This window comes from Erpetoichthys calabaricus, chromosome 1 (genome assembly GCF_900747795.2).
Source record: "Erpetoichthys calabaricus chromosome 1, fErpCal1.3, whole genome shotgun sequence".
NCBI lineage: Eukaryota > Metazoa > Chordata > Cladistia > Polypteriformes > Polypteridae > Erpetoichthys > Erpetoichthys calabaricus.
The window spans coordinates 314,372,631-314,395,595 of record NC_041394.2 but is presented as its reverse complement, the minus strand read 5'-3'; the positions used below and the strand labels follow the sequence as shown (position 1 = coordinate 314,395,595).

General features: G+C 37.7%; 1 protein-coding gene across 1 annotated transcript in view; it reads left to right on the top strand.

The window, feature by feature from the left end:
* Window positions 1-22,965, top strand: part of aldh1l2 (aldehyde dehydrogenase 1 family, member L2) — a 92,929-nt gene that overhangs the window by 60,739 nt on the left and 9,225 nt on the right. Inside the window, exons 16-20 of the mRNA XM_028817635.2 lie at window positions 6,955-7,042; window positions 8,309-8,402; window positions 18,030-18,129; window positions 20,842-20,940; window positions 21,065-21,230. Coding sequence (XP_028673468.1) covers window positions 6,955-7,042; window positions 8,309-8,402; window positions 18,030-18,129; window positions 20,842-20,940; window positions 21,065-21,230 — 547 coding nt within the window. The remainder of the gene's footprint in view (window positions 1-6,954; window positions 7,043-8,308; window positions 8,403-18,029; window positions 18,130-20,841; window positions 20,941-21,064; window positions 21,231-22,965) is intronic.

Sequence of the window (22,965 nt, the reverse complement as noted above, 5' to 3'; positions counted from 1 at the left end):
TGATAAACAGCTATACACATTGTTCACTCCAGAGAGACTAAACAATATAAACTAGAATGTCTGTATGTCACACTGATATTTCATCCTGGATGAAGAAACACCATCTAATGCCTGCTCAACTTCACAAAAACAGACCTTATTGTTATACAAACTCATCTGTCTATTTATCACCCCATCTTTGTTCAACTTGGTTCATTATCGATAACACCTGCCACGTCGGTATGCAGCCTTGGAGTGGTAATTGATAACTAGCTTTCCTTCAAAAGGACCATGTTGCTGCAGTCGTTCAGTCTTGAAAATTCACTCTGCCGTATCTGCAAGATCAGACTGTATCTGACAGAATACAGTGGTGTGAAAAACTATTTGCCCCCTTCCTGATTTCTTATTCTTTTGCATGTTTGTCACACAAAATGTTTCTGATCATCAAACACATTTAACCATTAGTCAAATATAACACAAGTAAACACAAAATGCAGTTTGTAAATGGTGGTTTTCATTATTTAGGGAGAAAAAAAAATCCAAACCTACATGGCCCTGTGTGAAAAAGTAATTGCCCCCTGAACCTAATAACTGGTTGGGCCACCCTTAGCAGCAATAACTGCAATCAAGCGTTTGCGATAACTTGCAATGAGTCTTTGACAGTGCTCTGGAGGAATTTTGGCCCACTCATCTTTGCAAAATTGTTGTAATTCAGCTTTATTTGAGGGTTTTCTAGCATGAACCGCCTTTTTAAGGTCATGCCATAGCATCTCAATTGGATTCAGGTCAGGACTTTGACTAGGCCACTCCAAAGTCTTCATTTTGTTTTTCTTCAGCCATTCAGAGGTGGATTTGCTGGTGTGTTTTGGGTCATTGTCCTGTTGCAGCACCCAAGATCGCATCAGCTTGAGTTGACGAACAGATGGCCGGACATTCTCCTTCAGGATTTTTTGGTAGACAGTAGAATTCATGGTTCCATCTATCACAGCAAGCCTTCCAGGTCCTGTAGCAGCAAAACAACCCCAGACCATCACACTACCACCACCATATTTTACTGTTGGTATGATGTTCTTTTTCTGAAATGCTGTGTTCCTTTTACGCCAGATGTAACGGGACATTTGCCTTCCAAAAAGTTCAACTTTTGTCTCATCAGTCCACAAGGTATTTTCCCAAAAGTCTTGGCAATCATTGAGATGTTTCTTAGCAAAATTGAGACGAGCCCTAATGTTCTTTTTGCTTAACAGTGGTTTGCGTCTTGGAAATCTGCCATGCAGGCCGTTTTTGCCCAGTCTCTTTCTTATGGTGGAGTCGTGAACACTGACCTTAATTGAGGCAAGTGAGGCCTGCAGTTCTTTAGACGTTGTCCTGGGGTCTTTTGTGACCTCTCGGATGAGTCGTCTCTGCGCTCTTGGGGTAATTTTGGTCGGCCGGCCACTCCTGGGAAGGTTCACCACTGTTCCATGTTTTTGCCATTTGTGGATAATGGCTCTCACTGTGGTTCGCTGGAGTCCCAAAGCTTTAGAAATGGCTTTATAACCTTTACCAGACTGATAGATCTCAATTACTTCTGTTCTCATTTGTTCCTGAATTTCTTTGGATCTTGGCATGATGTCAAGCTTTTGAGGTGCTTTTGATCTACTTCTCTGTGTCAGGCAGCTCCTATTTAAGTGATTTCTTGATTGAAACAGGTGTGGCAGTAATCAGGCCTGGGGGTGGCTACGGAAATTGAACTCAGGTGTGATACACCACAGTTAGGTTATTTTTTAACAAGGGGGCAATTACTTTTTCACACAGGGCCATGTAGGTTTGGATTTTTTTTCTCCCTAAATAATGAAAACCATCATTTAAAAACTGCATTTTGTGTTTACTTGTGTTATATTTGACTAATGGTTAAATGTGTTTGATGATCAGAAACATTTTGTGTGACAAACATGCAAAAGAATAAGAAATCAGGAAGGGGGCAAATAGTTTTTCACACCACTGTATGCAGCTCAACTGATCCAGGCTCTGGTTTTGTCATGGCTAGTCAACTACATTTTTCTTCTGGCAGGAGCACTGGCATGTGTCACAGATGATATAAAATGCAGCAGCACATCTAGTGTTCAACCAGTCGAGGAAGACACGTCCCTCCTCTTTTCAGATCACTACTCTCCCTTCCGGTAGCAGTACATATTACATTCAAAACCTTAATGCTTGCCTACAGAGTGCTCAGTGGGTCTACACCTGTATACATGGAGACACATGTGAGGCCCTATGCTCCTTCTCGGCCACTCAGACCTGCTGATAACAGCATCTGGTGATACCACCTCTGTGTTGGTATCAAATCTCAGTACAGAATCTTTTTTTTTCATGTATAGCTCCTGGCTGGTGGAACAAGCTGCCTACCTTCTTTCAAAACTCTCAATGTCTTCAAGTCTCTCAATGTGTTCAAGAAGCATTTGAAGGCTCTATTGTGTGGTGAAATTCTGCCTAATTGATACTGGCTGTTAGGTTTTGTAAATCTGAGACTTGTAGCTGACTTGTAGTTAGTTTTGAGCTCTATGCTTATGATGATCAATTTTGTACCCTTGTCCTATTAAAAAATTGTCTAATATAGATATATATGAACGGCTGTTTTATGTGTAAACACAGCAGATTACTGAATTAACATACAGAATACAGTATATTCTCTGTTGGATAACTCAGCAAATTTCTCTATCTTTATAGGCAAGACTGTTTTCATTTATAGGTCTGAAACATAAAAATGCCAATTGAAGAGCTCAGTTCCAAAATCAGCTAAGTATAAAAGATAAATTTTGGAGATAAATAGGAAAATCTGGGTCCGTAAGCAGATTTTGAAACTAAATCCCTAAAACTATAGTGCTGCACTGTTGCAATTAGCAGGTTTTGAAGCTCAAACATATTTTCAGCGCATGATCAACTGCATGAAAAGTCACAATCACGTGTTCACTAAATTTTACCAAAAGGTGTAATTAGCAGATTTTGGAACTCACATCTTCATTTACTTATTAGTTCTTTTAAAGTTATACTGCAGCATTTTAGTGCTGCTCTGCCTAAGTGTGCTTAGTGCTGTGTGGCTTTGATTTGACCTGTTGCTTCTTTGCTTTGAGTGGACAACCTTTTTTGATAGTTTAACTGTAAATAATTGCAGTTCACAACACTATGATGTTGCAGTGGCTAGTGGTGCACCAATATTACCAGCAACAGATCTGAATCATCAGGTTTTTGCTCAAAATATGTGAATGACACATAGTTGTATACAGTAACATACCATTTGGTAATAAGATATTTCACCCAAAAAAAATATTTTTTAATCTGTTAGTTACTCTGTGTAGTTTGCAGTTATGGTTGAAAAATATTGCCAATTTCATGTTTTTATGGAAAACTAATGCATCAGATTTACTGCATCAATGGGGACCAACAGTGAACAACAGCAAACAATATTAAAACTTTCATGGGAGAAAAAAAAAACCTCCAATTACTTATGTCGTATAATTCAATTGTCAGGTATTCAGTCCAGCAAAAGCTTTCTTACTAGTATACACTAATAGACATCCAGAAAAATGACCGATTTGGAACAAGAATACGTGTAGTAGACATTTCTTATATGTCATTATGGTTCTTCTTCATGTCTGTGTTTACCCACTCACTATGCACACTTCAGTCATTTTGTTGTAACTAATTCAAGAAACCTGAAGCACATTTCACACAGTCCTCTCACCTGCTAATGTAAAAATGTTAACTTGGCAGTCAGTTGAGCTCCTCCTGCTTGTAGCTTGGCTGATGCCAACGTACATAAATTGGATGAGAAGTCTCACTATAGCTCAAGGACAGCAGCTGAATGTCTGCACATGTTTACTGCAGAGTGGTCCGAATTAAAGAGGAGATGTAACTCTACGTTGAGGCAAGCACTTTATAGTAAAAAAAAAATACTAGAGAGTCAACCTTCCAACTTTACATTTGGTTAAAATGTTTATATTTCAGGTGTTAATGGCCACTCGTCTCATATTTCTTGCTTTCTCGTCTCCATATTTTGATGTGGTGCTTAAGATGGTCACTAGTATTGTTGATCAGCAAAATTCTGTAAGGTGTTTTTTCCCAGCAAATGTGCTGTGTTCACAGCTGACTTTGTTCAGCAAATATTTTTCTGCAAATTTGCTTTATGGCCAGCTTAGACAAACATTTTTTTTCCCAGAACCCCATGATCCTTGGCAATGCCATCATCACATCACATCACAGAGCTATAGCAGCAGTGGGCAGATCACTGTAAGACTGCTGCATGGTCTGCTTTGCACATGTGTGATGTCATGGCCCAATCGGTACTTTAGACAGATTTACACCCTGCTTGCATTACAAAAAGCAGTGTTTTCATTTGAAAGGTAAGTTTACTGACCATAATCAGAATATTATGAGTATTGCCACCAGATATATATTACTGATCCCTGTGCATTTGCGCAGTCTCTCGCACAACACCAAATAGCTAGGTTGCATGCATAATTACCCATGTTCTGCAACTAAAGTCAAAATTGGCATTAAAGGAGCCCTCCTCCCCCTCCCCAGTCAGAAAACATAGATGACTTTGTGAAGTAATAACAATAATGAAAGATTTATTACCATTTACAAGATGTTTTTTTATCTTCTTCATTGAAGAAAACCGTGCAAAGCAACTTCATGGAAACAAAAAAACATGTTCCCCCTACACTTGGAGCCGCAAATTCAAACAATGGAATGAGCCAATCCCACACCACCGCTTAAAAGAGCATTTCACCATTATAAGCTCAAAACTAGTTCAGGTCCTCCTTCCACATTGACTTTAAAGCATTTTGCGAAGTTCCAAAACATTCCTGTATTTTAGTCAAACTCCTCAGGGTTCACACATAGTCACTTACTAGCTATGATGCTGGGAAACAACTCCAAGTAAAAAAAGCGACAATTAGTTTGTGAGCAGTAGAGATTCAGACAGTCCTTGCAAGTATCACTATTAATCTTGCAACACACACTAAAAATGTTTTATTATTGAAGTTGATCACTGATTTCCTAAGCAGTAAACATAAATGAGCCCCACCACCTCACTCATAAAAATTAGGTGTTAACATAATGCCTGCATCAGACTCGGCCATAAACATGCAAAAGCTTCTGTGCAAGTGTGAGGGTAAAGTGGAGGACCTGAGATTTGATCTGGATGAGTAAATCCACAAGGCCTCTTAGCCTGATAGTAATGTCAGCACTGGACACCTAAGAAAGTATGACCACCTGAGGGGCTGACAAATAATGGCAGCCTTAAAACATAAACAGAAAAATAGGCTCAATAGAATCAAAGGGAATTTAGCAGACTTGATTTTCATTAGATACTTTAGAATCCACATAATTATACACAAGGCTCCCAAAACAAGCAAATGTTTTTTTCCCTTTGATGGGAATAAACATACTCTTTTTTTTTTTTTGCCAAAGTCTCATAAGAACTCTGTCACAGAAGAATAAGAATGTAAAAATGCTGCAGCACTGTCATTGACACCGAGATCTCACAGAAGTTTATTTACTTCTGTACATGAGGCTGGAATAGACAAGTACAGCCATACGCATGTGCTGCTTTGTTATGGAGAAACATGAAGAAGGCCAGCTCTACATTCTCTGATCTTTGTCAACCTCCCACATCTTGCAGACACTCCCATATTGCATCTCAGTGTTTAGCTGGGGCCTCCTATGGCTAGTAGATCTTTGATCTTAATGAAAAAATGACAAAAATATATTTGATGAAAAGATCTTATACAAAAGGCTGTTCAATACTCATCTGATTCTGCTTATCCCTGTACGATCTTTCATGCCACCATCCTGCTGCTGTACTGACCAATCTTTCACTCTGTACAATTAGCCTTACTGTCCAGAAGCTTTATCTATTAACCAGTTTTTTTTTCTGGCAACAAGATTACTGTTACCTGAACTTTGTGTACTTATACTGTGATACCATACACAGTAATGCAAAAACCACCGGTAGTGCAAGCATGTCTGTCAACCAGTGGTTTGAAGAGAAGAAGCCATCACCAATTGTTTTATTTGCATATATATCATGATGCTACAGTTTATTCAATAATTGAGCTTTAAACAGAAAATTGCATAATTGGCAGAGAAAGGTAGGCTGGCTTTAAGTAAGTTTATTTTTAATAAATTTGCAAAAACCTCAAGTAAACTTTTTTCACGTTGTCATTATGGGGTGTTGTGTGTATAATTCCGAGGAAAAAAATGAATTTAATCCATTTTGGAATAAGGCTGTAACATAACAAAATGTGGAAAAAGTGATGCGCTGTGAATACTTTCCGGATGCACTGTAAATTAGGCTGACAAAGTAGAAAAGCAAAACAAATATAAAACTCTACCAATGTGTAAACAGACACAAAAACAAGTCATCTGATTAAAATAATGATGTTAGAGAATCAAAACAAAATCCTAAAGTTAAACATTCTTTGTTGATTTGTTCAAATGTTTGAAATTAAGAGTTTATTTTCTGTGTTACAAATATATCCTAAAGGTCACTAAAGTACTGTGTGTTAGTAGAACTACAGATTAAGATTTTACTGCCTTTAATGCGGTCTATTCAAGTATCCTAATAAGCTTCACTCCACTACATTAAATTTAGTTGATCCATTAGTCGGTTCTGTTCACCCCATCCATGACAGCCTGCTTTGCACCCCAGTTGATGGCTCGATTTGTGGATATCTTCTACTGGACACCTAAAATAAATGTGGTCAAAAATTGTGTGTGTTAATAGTAACCACACTGTTAGTATTTATAGGTGAAGCCGTTAGCAATACAGTTGTTTATTTATGCATTTACTCCTGAAACTGACAAATGTTTGCTCATACTGTGAAGTTTATGTGCTTAAAGCTGCTGGAGCACACATTTAAGTTTTAAGGAAATATAACAGTGAAAACAGAACAAGTAGTAAACCAAATATATGCTGTGATTTGTGTCTGTTAGGTTACACCTTTGACAGCTCTGAAGTTTGCTGAATTGTCTGTACGGGCCGGAATCCCAAAGGGTGTCATAAACATTGTGCCGGGCTCAGGTAAGTTAATATGAATAAAGCAACATCACATCATTTTTTTTTTTTGTATACCATAAAGAAAGTTGCCCAGTGGCTTTTGGGTTTTCTGAATTCTTATGTTTTTACCGTAACCTCAGTTAGAACATAGTTATCATCTGGTTTAGGGAGGTCAGACATATTTATGTAAAATGAACACAAAACTAAACAAGATATACAAAGTTATAATTAGAATCCTGAAGCTCTTCAGCCTTATGATTTTCTTTAAAAAATAAATTATTTACTGTAAGAAATGGTATATAAAATTGTATGTTTCTGATTGAAAATGTCTTGCTCTGAATCCACGTATAAGGTCAGAATTGACTACCGAGGGAGCCATTTTAATGCAATAAATACGAGCCAGTGACATAACATGTTCATATCTATAACAAATACTTGTCTCAACTTTTCTTTTAAAATATTAAAACAGTGTGATCTCCAAATTGGTGCAGTTAAAATGGGCAAAATGCTTAATGGGAAATTTTAATGCTGGTTTGTATTTGTACATGACATTTGTCTTATAGTAATTGAGGTACTTTTAAACATGTTAAATTTTATTCTTAAAACTGACTTAGTCTTCAAGGTAAAATGTCAGTAATTTTACTTGTACCTTTGCTCATTCTCTTGAACAAATGCTTATGTATGATTTAGCTACTTGTCAAATCATTGCATTTAAAATATTGAAACTATGATTTGCAAATTGGTGCAGTGGTTAGTGCAGTGGTGCTGTTCATGAACCCACATTGTGTTCATTGTTTGGCAAGATTTTTGATCATCCATCTATTTTCTATACCTGCTTATCGTGGGGAAGCTTTAGCCTATTCCAGCAAGTAACAGATGCAAGGCAGGATTAGTTAGCAAATAGCAGCACTACGTCTAATGTTTATGTTTTCATTTTTTTCCACAGATTCTTTACAGACATTATAAAATACAGCTTTGAAAAGTGCTACATAAAAGGAAAAAAATAATGTTTTAAAAAGCATGCTTACTTTAAAAACTGTTCATTGAGGGAATATGGAATGTATTTCTATTGTCTTTGATGTCTTCCTTTAAAAAAAAAAAGTCCTAAAGTATTTGGTCATTAAAAATGAAGTTGTAAATATTGCTTCCTGATTAATGTCCTTCAGTCACTCAAGTGCAGTTCTGTTGCACGTTTTTAGCATTATTGTAAATAACTAAAGAACTAAGAAACAAGAATTCTGTCAACCTCCTAAAACTGTGCTAATGTTTCATGTTTGGTTTTGAGTTTAGGTGGTCTCGTAGGCCAGCGCATGTCAGAGCATCCAGATATCCGCAAACTTGGCTTCACAGGATCCACCCCTATTGGAAAACAGATTATGAAAAGGTGAGTGTCACACTGGAAGGTAAGCTGCCGTTTTTGAACACAAGCTTTTTTAAAATGTAATTGTAAACTATTAAAACTGGCTCTTGTATAACACCCTATATTTATTTTGTTTTTTTAATATTCTGATTAAAGAGTTACTTTCTGTATTATTAAAATCATTACTCCTGCTTTATACAAAGGTGAAAATGGAGCAGCATTCACAATGAAAAATGTATAGAAATAATGTTAATTGTAGAAGATGTTACAACAGACAGATGACCTTGTCTTTTACTTAATTGCTGCAATGTAAAAACCTTTCAAGAGATTGATGGTTATGTAATTAAATCCCCAAACATATGTGTAATGTTGACTTTTTTAGGGTAACTCTTCTGGGAACCCAAAATATAAAGAGAAGAGAAATCAAATTGAAATGGTTTGCGTAGCTATAACTTTATTTATTTTTCCCCAATGGGAAATTAGGATTTTTACAGAAGCTCTTTAAATAAATACATTAGTTGATAAATAAATAAACACACACACTCTGGCCAGAACACACACCAGAAAGACAATAAAGCAAGTCATAGTGAGGTATTATGCAAACATATTGCTTTTGGTATAAAGTAGTCCCATAGAGTTTCTTGACACATTTCTGCTGAATGTACTCGTTGTTAGTGTGTCAGGGTGAAGATGTGCAGCATTGTTCATAATTGTACACAGTATTGTTTTAAGTAATGCTCAGTGCAGTGCTTTTTCTTTTTTGGATTGTACTTCTTTAAAAATGGCCTTTAGCTGAAGATGACAGAACTTAACATGCTAAAAAAATATTTAAAAATATTTCAATTTAAATTAGCAATTTTCAGAAGGTATTGTGATATGCAAATATGTCCTGAGTAAGAGGAAAAGTGACAGTTTAACTTATTGTGCTTCAAAAAATAATCTTAAGCTGGCTACAAAAAAAATCACAGCTCTACAATGTTTTCATGTAAATAAGGTATGCTGTAAGTCAGAATTAGCATAAATATAGTGACAAGAAAACCTCAGATTTCCTCAGATAACCTCCAAAGCAACAATTAATCATTTTCACAAACTGCAAGACTCTACTAATTATGTTCATATATGAAGCCATGCGCTGTAGGAAACTTATGTTCTTTTTTTAATTATAAGAACTCTAAATCATTCATCCATAAAACATTTAAAGAGATGATTATAAAGGATCCCTATCTGTGCCCCTTACTTGTGTCATACTGCTGTGGGGAAAAGGCGAATTTCGGTCAATGCAGGATCACATATACGCCTTCACTTTCTCTGTCCTATGATATATAGTCTAGCCGTTTAACAAATAACATTCATAACATAAGCACAATAGAAGATGGTTATATACATGTTTTAAAACCCGTGGTGTGTATAGCCACTGTAACCCATTACAGACAGGCAGGACAACAAAAGTACAGCACCACAGTCCGTTCTCTTCGCCAGAACTTCCACCTCCACTCCTCCTAATGCACTTCATCCACTTCCTCCCGACTCAGGCCATTAAGTGGTGGTGACTGGCTACTTTTATAGTTCCTGGGAGTGTTCCAGGTGGCTCATCAAGATTTCCTGGAATCACTCCCAGGTGAAGTCTGCTATAGGGCTCTGCAGCTCCCCCTCGTGGCCTCCATGGAACTCAACAGGAAACATCATTCATTTGGAGTAAGATTTTTAAATGCCTTTCTGGACTATTATTAGCTGGTTAAATAAATTAATCATGGATGCAGCTGGAGTTTCTTCTCTCGGAGTCTGTCTGTAAATGAGAGTTACACATGCATATAATGTTTCACAGACTGCCTTGGTCCAGCAGCTGTGAATTTAATGGAAGGGATTTAGCTTTCATATTAACTTTGGTGGAAGAAACTGACCTGGCACACAACTTAAGGGATGCCCACAACCAGAAAATAACATATCATAATACTTTTACTGGCTTTACCATAGCTGTGCGGTTACAAACAGTAGTAGCCTTTGAATCTAGTTACAAATCAGTAATGATATTTAGTCTCTGTCTGATTTGTGTTGTCTCAATGGATGTTGGTGATGATTTGTCCTTGGCTGTTTAGAATCCAACCAGAAATATAAAGGACACACGTAGAGGAAGAGTGTGCGTTGTGACCTGGTGTCAGTCAATACCGTAGTTACAAATTTAGAAATTTTTCACTGATCTCGCTTTCTTGCTAAAACGAATGTGTCTATTAAGAGTGAATGATCAGTTAACTCTCTTTCTTCAGTTAGATGAATGTGTTGTTTTTGCAAGGTCTCTGCTGCTTGCATGCCTTGCTGGCTTATAACAGTACAGCATTCTTGGTGGCACCCATGTCCAATTCCATTACAGATAGTCACCCACTGCTGAGGTTCCTTTTGCTGTAGAGAGGCACTCAAGCCTTTGTTATATCATACCTTAGCAACAGGTAGTCTGCTACAGAAATGTGAACCTGAATCCAGGCTGAGTTAATGCAGAGAAAGCAGGGAACTGACACCAACACTGGATTTTAAAGTGAAGGGGTGGAAAGTTTTCCATTGGTTTCTTAAGTGCATGTTTAAGTCCAAAGCTTTGGCTGATAACTGGGTCGTAGGCTTCATCGTGAAGCTTGACGAAAGTGTATATTATATATATATAATATGTATGTTTTTTTTATATATATATATATATATATATATATATATATATATATATATACAGGTGCTAGTCATAAAATTAGAATATCATGACAAAGTTGATTTATTTCAGTAATTCCATTCAAAAAGTGAAACTTGTATATTTGATTCATTCATTACACACAGACTGATGTATTTCACATGTTTATTTCTTTTAATGTTGATGATTATAACTGACAACTAATGAAAGTCCCAAATTCAGCATCTCGGAAAATTAGAATATCAATTAAGACCAATGCAAAAAAAGGATTTTTAGAAATGTTGGCCAACTGAAAGGTATGAACATGAAAAGTATGAGCATGTACAGCACTCAATATTTAGTTGGGGCTCCTTTGGCCTGGATTACTGCAGCAATGCGACGTGGCATGGAGTCGATCAGTCTGTGGCATTGCTCAGGTGTTATGAGAGCCCATGTTGCTCTGATAGTGGCCTTCAGCTCTTCTGAATTGTTGGGTCTGGCGTATTGCATCTTCCTCTTCACAATACCCCATAGATTTTCTATGGGGTTAAGGTCAGGCGAGTTTGGTGGCCAATCAAGAACAGGGATACCATGGTCCTTAAACCAGGTACTGGTAGCTTTGGCACTGTGTGCAGGTGCCAGGTCCTGTTGGAAAATGAAATCTGCATCTCCATAAAGTTCGACAGCAGCATGAAGTGCTCTAAAACTTCCTGGTAGACGGCTGCATTGACCTTGGACCTCAGAAAACACAATGGACCAACACCAGCAGATGACATGGCACCCCAAACCATCACGGACTGTCGAAACTTTACACTGGACCTCACACAACGTGGATTCTGTGCCTCTCCTCTCTTCCTCCAGACTCTGGGACCTTGATTTCCAAAGGAAATGCAAAATTTACTTTCATCAGAGAACATAACTTTGGACCACTCAGCAGCAGTCCAAAGGCGAGACGCTTCTGACGCTGTCTCTTGTTCAAGAGTGGCTTGACACAAGGAATGCGACAGCTGAAACCCATGTCTTGCATACGTTTGTGTGTGGTGGTTCTTGAAGCACTGACTCCAGCTGCAGTCCACTCTTTGTGAATCTCCCCCACATTTTTGAATGGGTTTTGTTTCACAATCCTCTCCAGGGTGCGGTTATCCCTATTGCTTGTACACTTTTTTCTACCACATCTTGTCCTTCCCTTCGCCTCTCTATTAATGTGCTTGGACACAGAGCTCTGTGAACAGCCAGCCCCTTTAGCAATGACCTTTTGTGTCTTGCCCTCCTTGGGCAAGGTGTCAATGGTCGTCTTTTGGACAACTGTCAAGTCAGCAGTCTTCCCCATGATTGTGTAGCCTACAGAACTAGACTGAGAGACCATTTAAAGGCTTTTGCAGGTGTTTTGAGTTAATTAGCTGATTAGAGTGTGGCACCAGGTGTCTTCAATATTGAACCTTTTCACAATATTCTAATTTTCCGAGATACTAAATTTGGGACTTTCATTAGTTGTCAGTTATAATCATCAACATTAAAAGAAATAAACATTTGAAATACATCAGTCTGTGTGTAATGAATAAATCTAGTATACAAGTTTCACTTTTTGAATGGAATTACTGAAATAAATCAACTTTGTCATGATATTCTAATTTTATGACCAGCACCTGTATATGTATGTATATATACAGTATATAATATATACAGTGGTACCTTGGTATACGTCTGCTTTGGAATAACTCCAACTTGGTATACAACAACAACATTTATTTATATAGCACATTTTCATACAAAAAAGTAGCTCAAAGTGCTTTACATAATGAAGAAAAGAAAAATAAAAGACAAAGTAAGAAATTAAAATAAAACATTAGTTAACATAGAATAAGAGTAAGGTCCGATGGCCAGGGAGGACAGAAAAAAAAAATACTCCAGACAGCTGGAGAAAAAAATAAAATCTGCAGGGGTTCCAGGCCACGAGACCACCCAGTCTGGGAATTCTACCTAATATAAATGAAATAGTCCTCTTTGTATTTAAGGTTCTCACGTAAGGACTTGATGATGATGGTCATGCAGACTTCTGGCTTTTAATCCATTATTGTTGGAACATCACGATGCTTTGAGTAGATGGTGGTGGCGCAAGCATATGTCCTGTTTGGACGCAAAAAATTTTGCTTGGTATACAACCTTTGTTTGGAACACCGCGTGTGGCATAGCGGGTCCGTGGCTTCAAAAAAAAGGGCCAGGTTTTAACCCATATAGCCATGTTATTCTCCGTGGGTGCGATTGCACGACCGCGGGGGAGTTAATGAGGTAGTAGGAGTGAGTCGCACCTGCACAGGTGGGCTGTGATCGGGAAGAGTGAGACTGCATTTTTAACCTCAGATTTTATCGGATTTATTTATTGTTGTGTTTATCCCCACAGAACACTTGTTTTTATGGATATTTATTAAATAATTATTTATTGAAACCAGATCCACAGCACTTTTTGTTTGGACACTGATTTTTGTTTTAAATAAAAGCACTTGGCACTCTTGTACTATCCCCTGGCTTCATTTGAGAACTGTCCTCATTTGTCAGCTCATCTCGGTGACATTACCGACGCTGTCGGGTTCAGGGCTCCCCATAAGGATGTATGGGAGTGTGGAGCGGACCTGCATCGTCACACCGCGCACTACCCTACACTGCCCACGAGTGTCAGTACGCCAGTTGCTAGCATTCAGTGAACAACCCGCGCTGTAACTGTGAATTTTCACGTGATTTTGTGTTTTTTCGCGTAAATTTGAATTGATTGTTGAAAAGTATAAAGGTGGCATGCGTATCCGGGACATGGCTGCTGCATACCGTATGCCGAGAACGATGGTATCTACGATTGTGAAAAACAAAGACGTTATTAAAAAGTAAAGTGAGGTTAAATTTTAATTTATTTCATCTAATTGCTTTTGTATTTATGTATTTTAGTATTAAGCAGTGTTTAAATTATTTTATACAACCCCATCAATGTATAATATGCCAATAACAATAGGATTTTTTTTCATGGGAACGGATTAATCATTTTCCCTTTATTTCTTATGGGGAAAAATACCACTGTAATATATATATATATATATATATATATATATATAAACTATTGACCTGAAATTCGGTACACATATACTACGTGATGTCTACTATCCGCTTCGGGGTGATGATTGACCTCCAAGGTTATTGCTCTTTTTATTTTATTTTACTGTAGAATCAACTCTCGGCAGTGGCCAGCAGGGTGGCCGTGCGGTGCATGTGTATGGGCGCCATTCTCATCCCCTACCACCTTCGCCGTCACTTCCCCTACCTCTTCATATCTTAAGTCTTCAATCTGCCACAAGAATGATTTAAGTGCCAGCTTAAGTAAAAAATTAAGGAAAACATGCTAAGTAATTGCAAAACAAACACTGACTTAATCAGTTTTGAAGCGAAAAGATGCCGACGGAAGAAGAGAAGAAGCGGGCTGCTAGGGTGGAGAAAAGATGAGCTGCTCAGGATGCAGCAAGCACATCAACCTCTGAGCAAATGAATGATGAACGCACAGAGAAATAGTAGGAAAACTAGGAATGCTCAAGTCAAGTGTGTTCACTGCACGTTATTGTGTGGTGCGCCGTTACTGGTGTGTGTATATTATATATAATATATATATATATATATATATATATATATATATATATATATATATATATTGTAGCAGATAAAGCTTTGATCCACCTCTTGAACCCTCAGGTACCACTCCAAACACAAGGTAAAAGTGTAATTATTATTTATTAAATAATAATACTGTGCACCAAGCACTCTACACTCCTCACTACACATACGAATCACTAATCAATAAACACCACAATAATCACAATTCCTCCTCACCCAGACACTTCGCCACCCTACCTCCCAGCTTAGCTCAGTATCTGGTCTTTCCCCGGAGGCCTTTATACCCCCTGACCCGGAAGTGGTTCCTGTTCAAACCCCACAAGTCCTTATTCCTTCCGGGTCAGGGTAATCAGTCCTTTTCTTCACCCCAGGAGCACGTCGTTTCTTCCCGTCATGTGACCATGACGTACTCCCGGGTTATAGGGCACATACGAGCCTCCGAGTCCCCCTATAGCGACTCCTGGTGGTCCCCAAGGTATCCAGCAGGGCTGCGTATAAAAACTACATAGTCCATGAGGCCCTGCTGGAACTCGGGGCACGTACATGCTGTTGGGAGAGCTCCTCCTGGCGGCCTGGGGGTGAGGGCCGGAATATGTAGCCAGCCATTTATCACAATATATATATATATATATATACACACAGTGGTGTGAAAAACTATTTGCCCCCTTCCTGATTTCTTATTCTTTTGCATGTTTGTCACACAAAATGTTTCTGATCATCAAACACATTTAACCATTAGTCAAATATAACACAAGTAAACACAAAATGCAGTTTGTAAATGGTGGTTTTTATTATTTAGGGAGAAAAAAAAATCCAAACCTACATGGCCCTGTGTGAAAAAGTAATTGCCCCCTGAACCTAATAACTGGTTGGGCCACCCTTAGCAGCAATAACTGCAATCAAGTGTTTGCGATAACTTGCAATGAGTCTTTTACAGCGCTCTGGAGGAATTTTGGCCCACTCATCTTTGCAAAATTGTTGTAATTCAGCTTTATTTGAGGGTTTTCTAGCATGAACCGCCTTTTTAAGGTCATGCCATAGCATCTCAATTGGATTCAGGTCAAGACTTTGACTAGGCCACTCCAAAGTCTTCAGTTTGTTTTTCTTCAGCCATTCAGAGGTGGATTTGCTGGTGCGTTTTGGGTCATTGTCCTGTTGCAGCACCCAAGATCGCTTCAGCTTGAGTTGACGAACAGATGGCCGGACATTCTCCTTCAGGATTTTTTGGTAGACAGTAGAATTCACGGTTCCATCTATCACAGCAAGCCTTCCAGGTCCTGAAGCAGCAAAACAACCCCAGACCATCACACTACCACCACCATATTTTACTGTTGGTATGATGTTCTTTTTCTGAAATGCTGTGTTCCTTTTACGCCAGATGTAACGGGACATTTGCCTTCCAAAAAGTACAACTTTTGTCTCATCAGTCCACAAGGTATTTTCCCAAAAGTCTTGGCAATCATTGAGATGTTTCTTAGCAAAATTGAGACGAGCCCTAATGTTCTTTTTGCTTAACAGTGGTTTGCGTCTTGGAAATCTGCCATGCAGGCCGTTTTTGCCCAGTCTCTTTCATATGGTGGAGTCGTGAACACTGACCTTAATTGAGGCAAGTGAGGCCTGCAGTTCTTTAGGCGTTGTCCTGGGGTCTTTTGTGACCTCTCGGATGAGTCGTCTCTGCGCTCTTGGGGTAATTTTGGTCGGCCGGCCACTCCTGGGAAGGTTCACCACTGTTCCATGTTTTTGCCATTTGTGGATAATGGCTCTCACTGTGGCTCGCTGGAGTCCCAAAGCTTTAGAAATGGCTTTATAACCTTTACCAGACTGATAGATCTCAATTACTTCTGTTCTCATTTGTTCCTGAATTTCTTTGGATCTTGGCATGATGTCTAGCTTTTGAGGTGCTTTTGGTCTACTTCTCTGTGTCAGGCAGCTCCTATTTAAGTGATTTCTTGATTGAAACAGGTGTGGCAGTAATCAGGCCTGGGGGTGGCTATGGAAATTGAACTCAGGTGTGATACACCACAGTTAGGTTATTTTTTAACAAGGGGGCAATTACTTTTTCACACAGGGCCATGTAGGTTTGGATTTTTTTTCTCCCTAAATAATAAAAACCATCATTTCAAAACTGCATTTTGTGTTTACTTGTGTTATATTTGACTAATGGTTAAATGTGTTTGATGATCAGAAACATTTTGTGTGACAAACATGCAAAAGAATAAGAAATCAGGAAGGGGGCAAATAGTTTTTGACACCACTGTATGTGTGTATGTATAGATATATATATATATATATATATATATATATATATATATATATATATATATATAGTGAAAGATGCCTGGACACAGACAGACACCGAGACAGCCAGATGTCCAATACACACATGCTTTTTTATTTTATTTTCGGCACACACAACAGCAATAGACAAATCGCCAGTCAACTCAGTCCTTATCTCTTTCTTCTGCTGCCTCCACTCCTCTCTGGGAGGCTCCATCCTCTTCCACCCGACTCCGGCTCCCCAAATGGAGTGAGGTGGCTCCTTTTATGGCACACCCAGATGTGCTCCAGGTGCTCCCTGATGATCTTCTTGCAGCACTTTCTGGTGAGGCGGAAGTGCTGCATGGACACCCGAAAGCACTCCATGTGTGGCCGGTTCCTCTTCTGGCAGCACTTCCGCCATACCAGGGGTGGTGGCCACGGGACCCCAACAGGGCTAAGCTTTCAAGCTCTCCATCCATGACCCTGATGTAATCTAAGGGAGCTGCCCTCTTATGCCCCGGGGAAGATATTCCCGGTCCTTCCCTTCTCCAGGCATCCCATAAATATTTATGTTCTGTATCCTTGAAAAACACAATGCTCAGCAAGTCGATCACTAACCTTTTCTTCTTAATGTGACACATGTATTGAATGAACTAACTGCCATTTTATTAATAAATACATTAATTCACACTCTCCCTCTGTTTAATAATGGCTTAGCACAATCAAGACCAGGACTCACAAATTTTGTAAAAGCACATCATAAAGCTGAAAGACAAATAAAACCTAACATATTGACCATGTTTTGAGTAACATGTCTATGCATTTTATGTGTATGCACTTGAAGTTGGTATGACTAAAGTATAAAAGAGATTCATTGCCAAAGCTTTTTTGGCAGATGGGGATGTGCTAGCATACTGGTGTAGAACAGAAATACAAACAAGAGCCAGAAAAAGTTGTTGTAAGTTTTGTAGTACAGCCTTTTGCAATAGAAAAGTTAAACATACAATGTATTATTTATTATACTTATGAACAGGCTAATGCAGAAGTCTGATGATAGTTAAACAAACTTTTCTTTTACAAATTTATTTTAGCTGTGCTGTGAGCAATCTAAAGAAAGTATCCCTGGAGCTAGGAGGCAAGTCTCCACTAATAATCTTTAATGACTGTGACCTTGACAAGGCTGTACGAATGGTAAGACATTGTGTTTTATTTTACTACAAAAAAATGCCCATACTAAAATAAGACCGTGTTAAAAAATATACATTCAAAATGTTGCATGATAAGTTGTTTCAAAGGGAAAAATTCAGAGCATATTAAATTATCATCATAGATTTATAGGTTTATACGGTCATTACTAGGGTTATAAAAATAGATTGATGTGTATTGATGCATCGATTCACCATTTAAAAATCAAGATTCACTTTTTATCTTACACATTCCACCTGTAATTCCAAATTACAATACAATGTACTTCATAACATAATAGGATATTTTTTATACAATCTTAACTTAATTCTGACATTTTTGACATTTCTAATATTTCATGATCATGTCAAAACTTGTCAAAAAGGTCCTGAAGCTCAATAAATATCGCTGGAGAGAACAGCCTTCAAGCTGTCGTTCACTTTATGCAAAGGCATGTAATATAGTATTCATGGCAAATAATGTTACATTAGGGAGATATTATATATTTTAGAATTGAAATGTACAGTGCTTTTGATTGTTTGTTTAAATAGTATCCCTGCAACAAATAGCACTTTTACTTCTGTAACATATTTAACAACCTTATAAATTTCACACATGCTGTTACTGCAATTTAATGTTTTTTCTTGGATACTGAATTGTATCAAAAAGAATTGTTGGAAAAATTATTATGCTGTATTTTTTCTTCATGTAGAGCAGCATGGTATTATAGTGGTAGCACTACTTCCTCGCAGTAAGGAGATCAGGGTTCACCTCCCAGGTCCTACGTGGAGTTTGCATGTTCTCCCCATGTACTGTATATGTAGCTTTCCTCCAGGTGCTCGAGTTTCCTCCCATGGTCCAAAGACATGCAGGTTAAATGGACTGGTGATACTAAATTGGCCTTAGTGTGTGTGTGTGTGTGTTTGCCCTGGGATGGACTGGCACCCTGTCCAGGGTTTGTTCCTGCCTTGTGCCATATGATATCTGGGATAGGCTCAAGCTCCCCCTTCAGGGCTAAGCAGGTTAGAAAATGACTGACTGTTTCTTCATGTATTGATACTGTATCTTACTGTATCATGAGTAAGCCAGAGATTTCCACCCCCTAGTCATTGTTACTATTTCCTGTAGGGGGAGATAGTTGAAACATTATTTTGTAATTGTGGCGTTTTAAGTAACCCGAAACTATATACATATAATATTAAAAGGCGATATCCCTCCCATAGTGATATGGCGGTAAGAAATCACATAAGAGAAAATAACTTAGCTTTCTTTAATGACTATTTACGCGGCATTACAAACGAAAGGAAGCCATAGCAAGACATTACAAAGGGGGGATCTTGATGTATACAGTCTGCCATTTTTCATCGCTGCGATGGAAGGATTTTCAGGACGGATGATGTTATCGCCCATCTGTCCGTCGGCTTCGAAGACTTGGCTGCTGTCCAAGTCTTTTATACTGTCTTCTCCACGTGCAGGCCCTTACTTAGAGATGAAATTGAATCCTGTCCTGGCCTTGTTTGGAACCTAACATACAGAAATATTACAATGGCCATTTTCGTAGTTGTACCTTTCTCTCTTCAAATGCTTGCTTAGCAGTTCTAAATGCTGAGAGCCCCTGTGTGCTAACTTTGGCCTGGCCTGTACATGTGCGTGGATTTATAAAATAATTTTTGTACAGAGCACAGTGACATTAAACTTTTATTATTCTGATTACAGTTACCAAGTGTACAGAGTACGGTGAAATTCTTACTTGCATGTGCTAATCAAAATGTAACACGTCACCACTCCCTGGTGCCATGCTACCTTAGCTTGAAACGTCTGTCTTCCTTACTTAACATAACTACATTACATCATCGTCTAAGCACATTAAAGGCATGCATGCGCACATATAATATACAGGGTGAGTTTAAATTATGTTAACATTTGAATGGCGGAAACAATTTATTCACAAAACATATTTCATATGTGCAAGATGATTTACAGGAATGTCTCAACCTGTTAGCCATCATGTTCAACACATGTACCATATGTAGCACATAAATTGTCCACAAAAATTGTATATAAGTATATACATAGCAGTACCATTAGTGTTAATTTTGACTCACCCTGTATATACCCACGTGTATATTATGCATGTGTTTGTATGCATATAAGAATATATTCTTAGTACATAACCATCCATTTCAAAAATTTGCTTTTTGCCTTGCCTGGCATCAATCACATTGACATGAGACTAGATAACATTAGCTAAACATCACAAGAATTAATTTTTCTTCTATATAGAGAGAAACTGAACAAATGCACACATTTTTTTATATTGAGGTAGCTATCCAAAAATAAGAACTGTTTACCATCCTCAAATGCATTATTTTACTATTATGTGCATCTCTCTATAGAAAAAGTTTCATTACTATTAGCAAATAATTGTTAATGTAGTAATAAGAAATACAATTTGTCATATTGTCAAACAATGACACCTGTGGTGCATATCCCTTGGATTCCTTCTTTATTTCTATGTTGCATCTCTGGCTGCAATGATAAAATAAATCAACCAAGAAATTGGGAACTTTTTTCCTTTAATTCCAATTTCACATCAGCACCACAGATTAGAACAGAAGTCGGTAAACACAACTGTTCTTTATGTCCAGCAAGGAAAACCTGTTATCTTCTGCATCTTTTTGTTTTATAAAATGCATTTAAGTGCAGTTGTTCTCTTAGGGAATGGGAGCAGTATATTTTAACAAAGGAGAAAACTGCATTGCTGCTGGACGGCTGTTTGTTGAAGAGTCTGTGCATGATGAATTTGTGAGGAGAGTGGTAAGTAAACCGAGCAAACCCTTTTACATTTTCAAAGTTGTAATATTATTGTTTTATTAATTTGCTCTGAATGGTTATCCTCAATAAATACTATCTGGAATTTTTTTTGATGCTGTATATATAGGTGGAAGAAATTAAGAAAATGAGAATTGGAGACCCTTTAGAGCGTTCAACAGATCATGGGCCCCAAAACCACAAAGCTCATATGGAAAAACTGTTAGAATATTGTGAAATTGGAAAAAAGGAAGGAGCAACTCTTGTTTATGGAGGCCGGCAGGTTCCAAGACCAGGTATTTCTTAAGGATATGTTACAATATGTGCAAGAGGAAAATGTTTGACATTTCAATCATTTATTTACCCATGGCAGAAGTTCTCAAGGTTAGTCCTGGAGGGCCATAGGGGCTGCAGATTTTTGTTCTAACCCAAATTCTTTGTGGATAATTAAATGTATATAATTTTTAGGGATTGTTAGTGATTTCTTTTTGCTACATTTTGCTATATCATATGATTCTTATATTGAACATCTTTGTGTTCTGAGAATACTATACAATTGTGGACTGGATTAGGGGCGAGTTTCCTGAAAGCACTGCAACACTAAACATCGTAAACTCTTAAGATCGATGGTTAGCGTACAAGGCTTACCTAAAGCCCATCATAACTAAAGTACCATATTAAATTCTTTGTAATCTTCGATCCATTTGTTAATTGTTAAGTGCTTCTTAAACTTTTTACCTGTTGTGGCAACTGTAGCAACAGATAATCGCTGCCAGAGAGAGCACATTAAATTCCAATCATGTCAGTTCTCAGAACATTTAAAATAGGAAAATTTACACTTGAGATATCATTTTCACAATGAAATGCATGAATGCACTTGCATGATAAATAATTTATATAAGTAACTAAGTTATTTGTACTGTTAATAATTACAGATTTATATACTGTAGTACTAGGGTGTTGTACCGCGTTGGCCATTATGAATGTAGTGAGAAGTCAAGCAAAATGACACCTTTTATTGGCTAACTAAAAACATTACAATATGCAAGCCAAGATCAGGCCCTACTTTTGTTTTACACACCAGTTTCTAATTAAAATACTTTTTGCTTCATTATGTTTGAGTTGCTCCCTATATATTTCATAAATAAACACATTGTGCGCTGTCTGAAGAACTTTTGCACTTTTTAATACATAAAGGAGCTTATTTTCTGTGTTTAATAGGGAAAAAATGAAAATGAAATATTCACACAAACAATCAATAGATTGCAACCAGGCTATTCAGGTGTTGTCTATGTATCTGAAAACAGAGTAATGTTATGGCATGGTGTGCAGGTGGATTCTCTTCACTGTCTCATTCCACTTTTGTCTTTCTTGCTTTTAAAAATTCTGGCACACCTCTTAGTAAACATCAACACCCTGTTGACATTTAAAGAAGAACAAGCTCTGCTTTAGAAAATTGTGGCTTTCCTTCCTGGCACAGGTTGTTATTTACTTCGCATTCACCGTGTAAACAATTGTATTGAATTGTGTGCTTATTTACTGTTAATTCTTTGTCTTATTTGATTATTAAATTATGATATTGGGCTTACTTCATATCACCTTTCACAACTTTATTTCATACCACTGAAGGATGTAAAACATCACCATATAATGAAACTATTGCTAACTGATCATTTTGTTTATTTGACTTTATCGATTTATGCTACTTTTCTATAGGCGACTTCTGGTATGGGGTTAATAAAGTAGCACTTTATACTCATTCCTAAAATGAGTATTCGAGAGGGGTTTTTGGTGAACCCTTAAAAAGTAACTCCACTTTCAAGTTACTTGTTAATCTCAAAGATTCACCATTTTAGGGAAACTCGTCCCAGATTCGTAATTATCTTTCACTTTTTCTTTTCAGTTTCTTTTCACATACAGGGTGTCCCAAAAGTCACTATACACTTTTAATAAATTCCTAAAAATTACACAAGAAACTTAGTTTATTAATATTTCTAGCATCAACAAAGGAGTCGTTGCAGTTTTACTTGC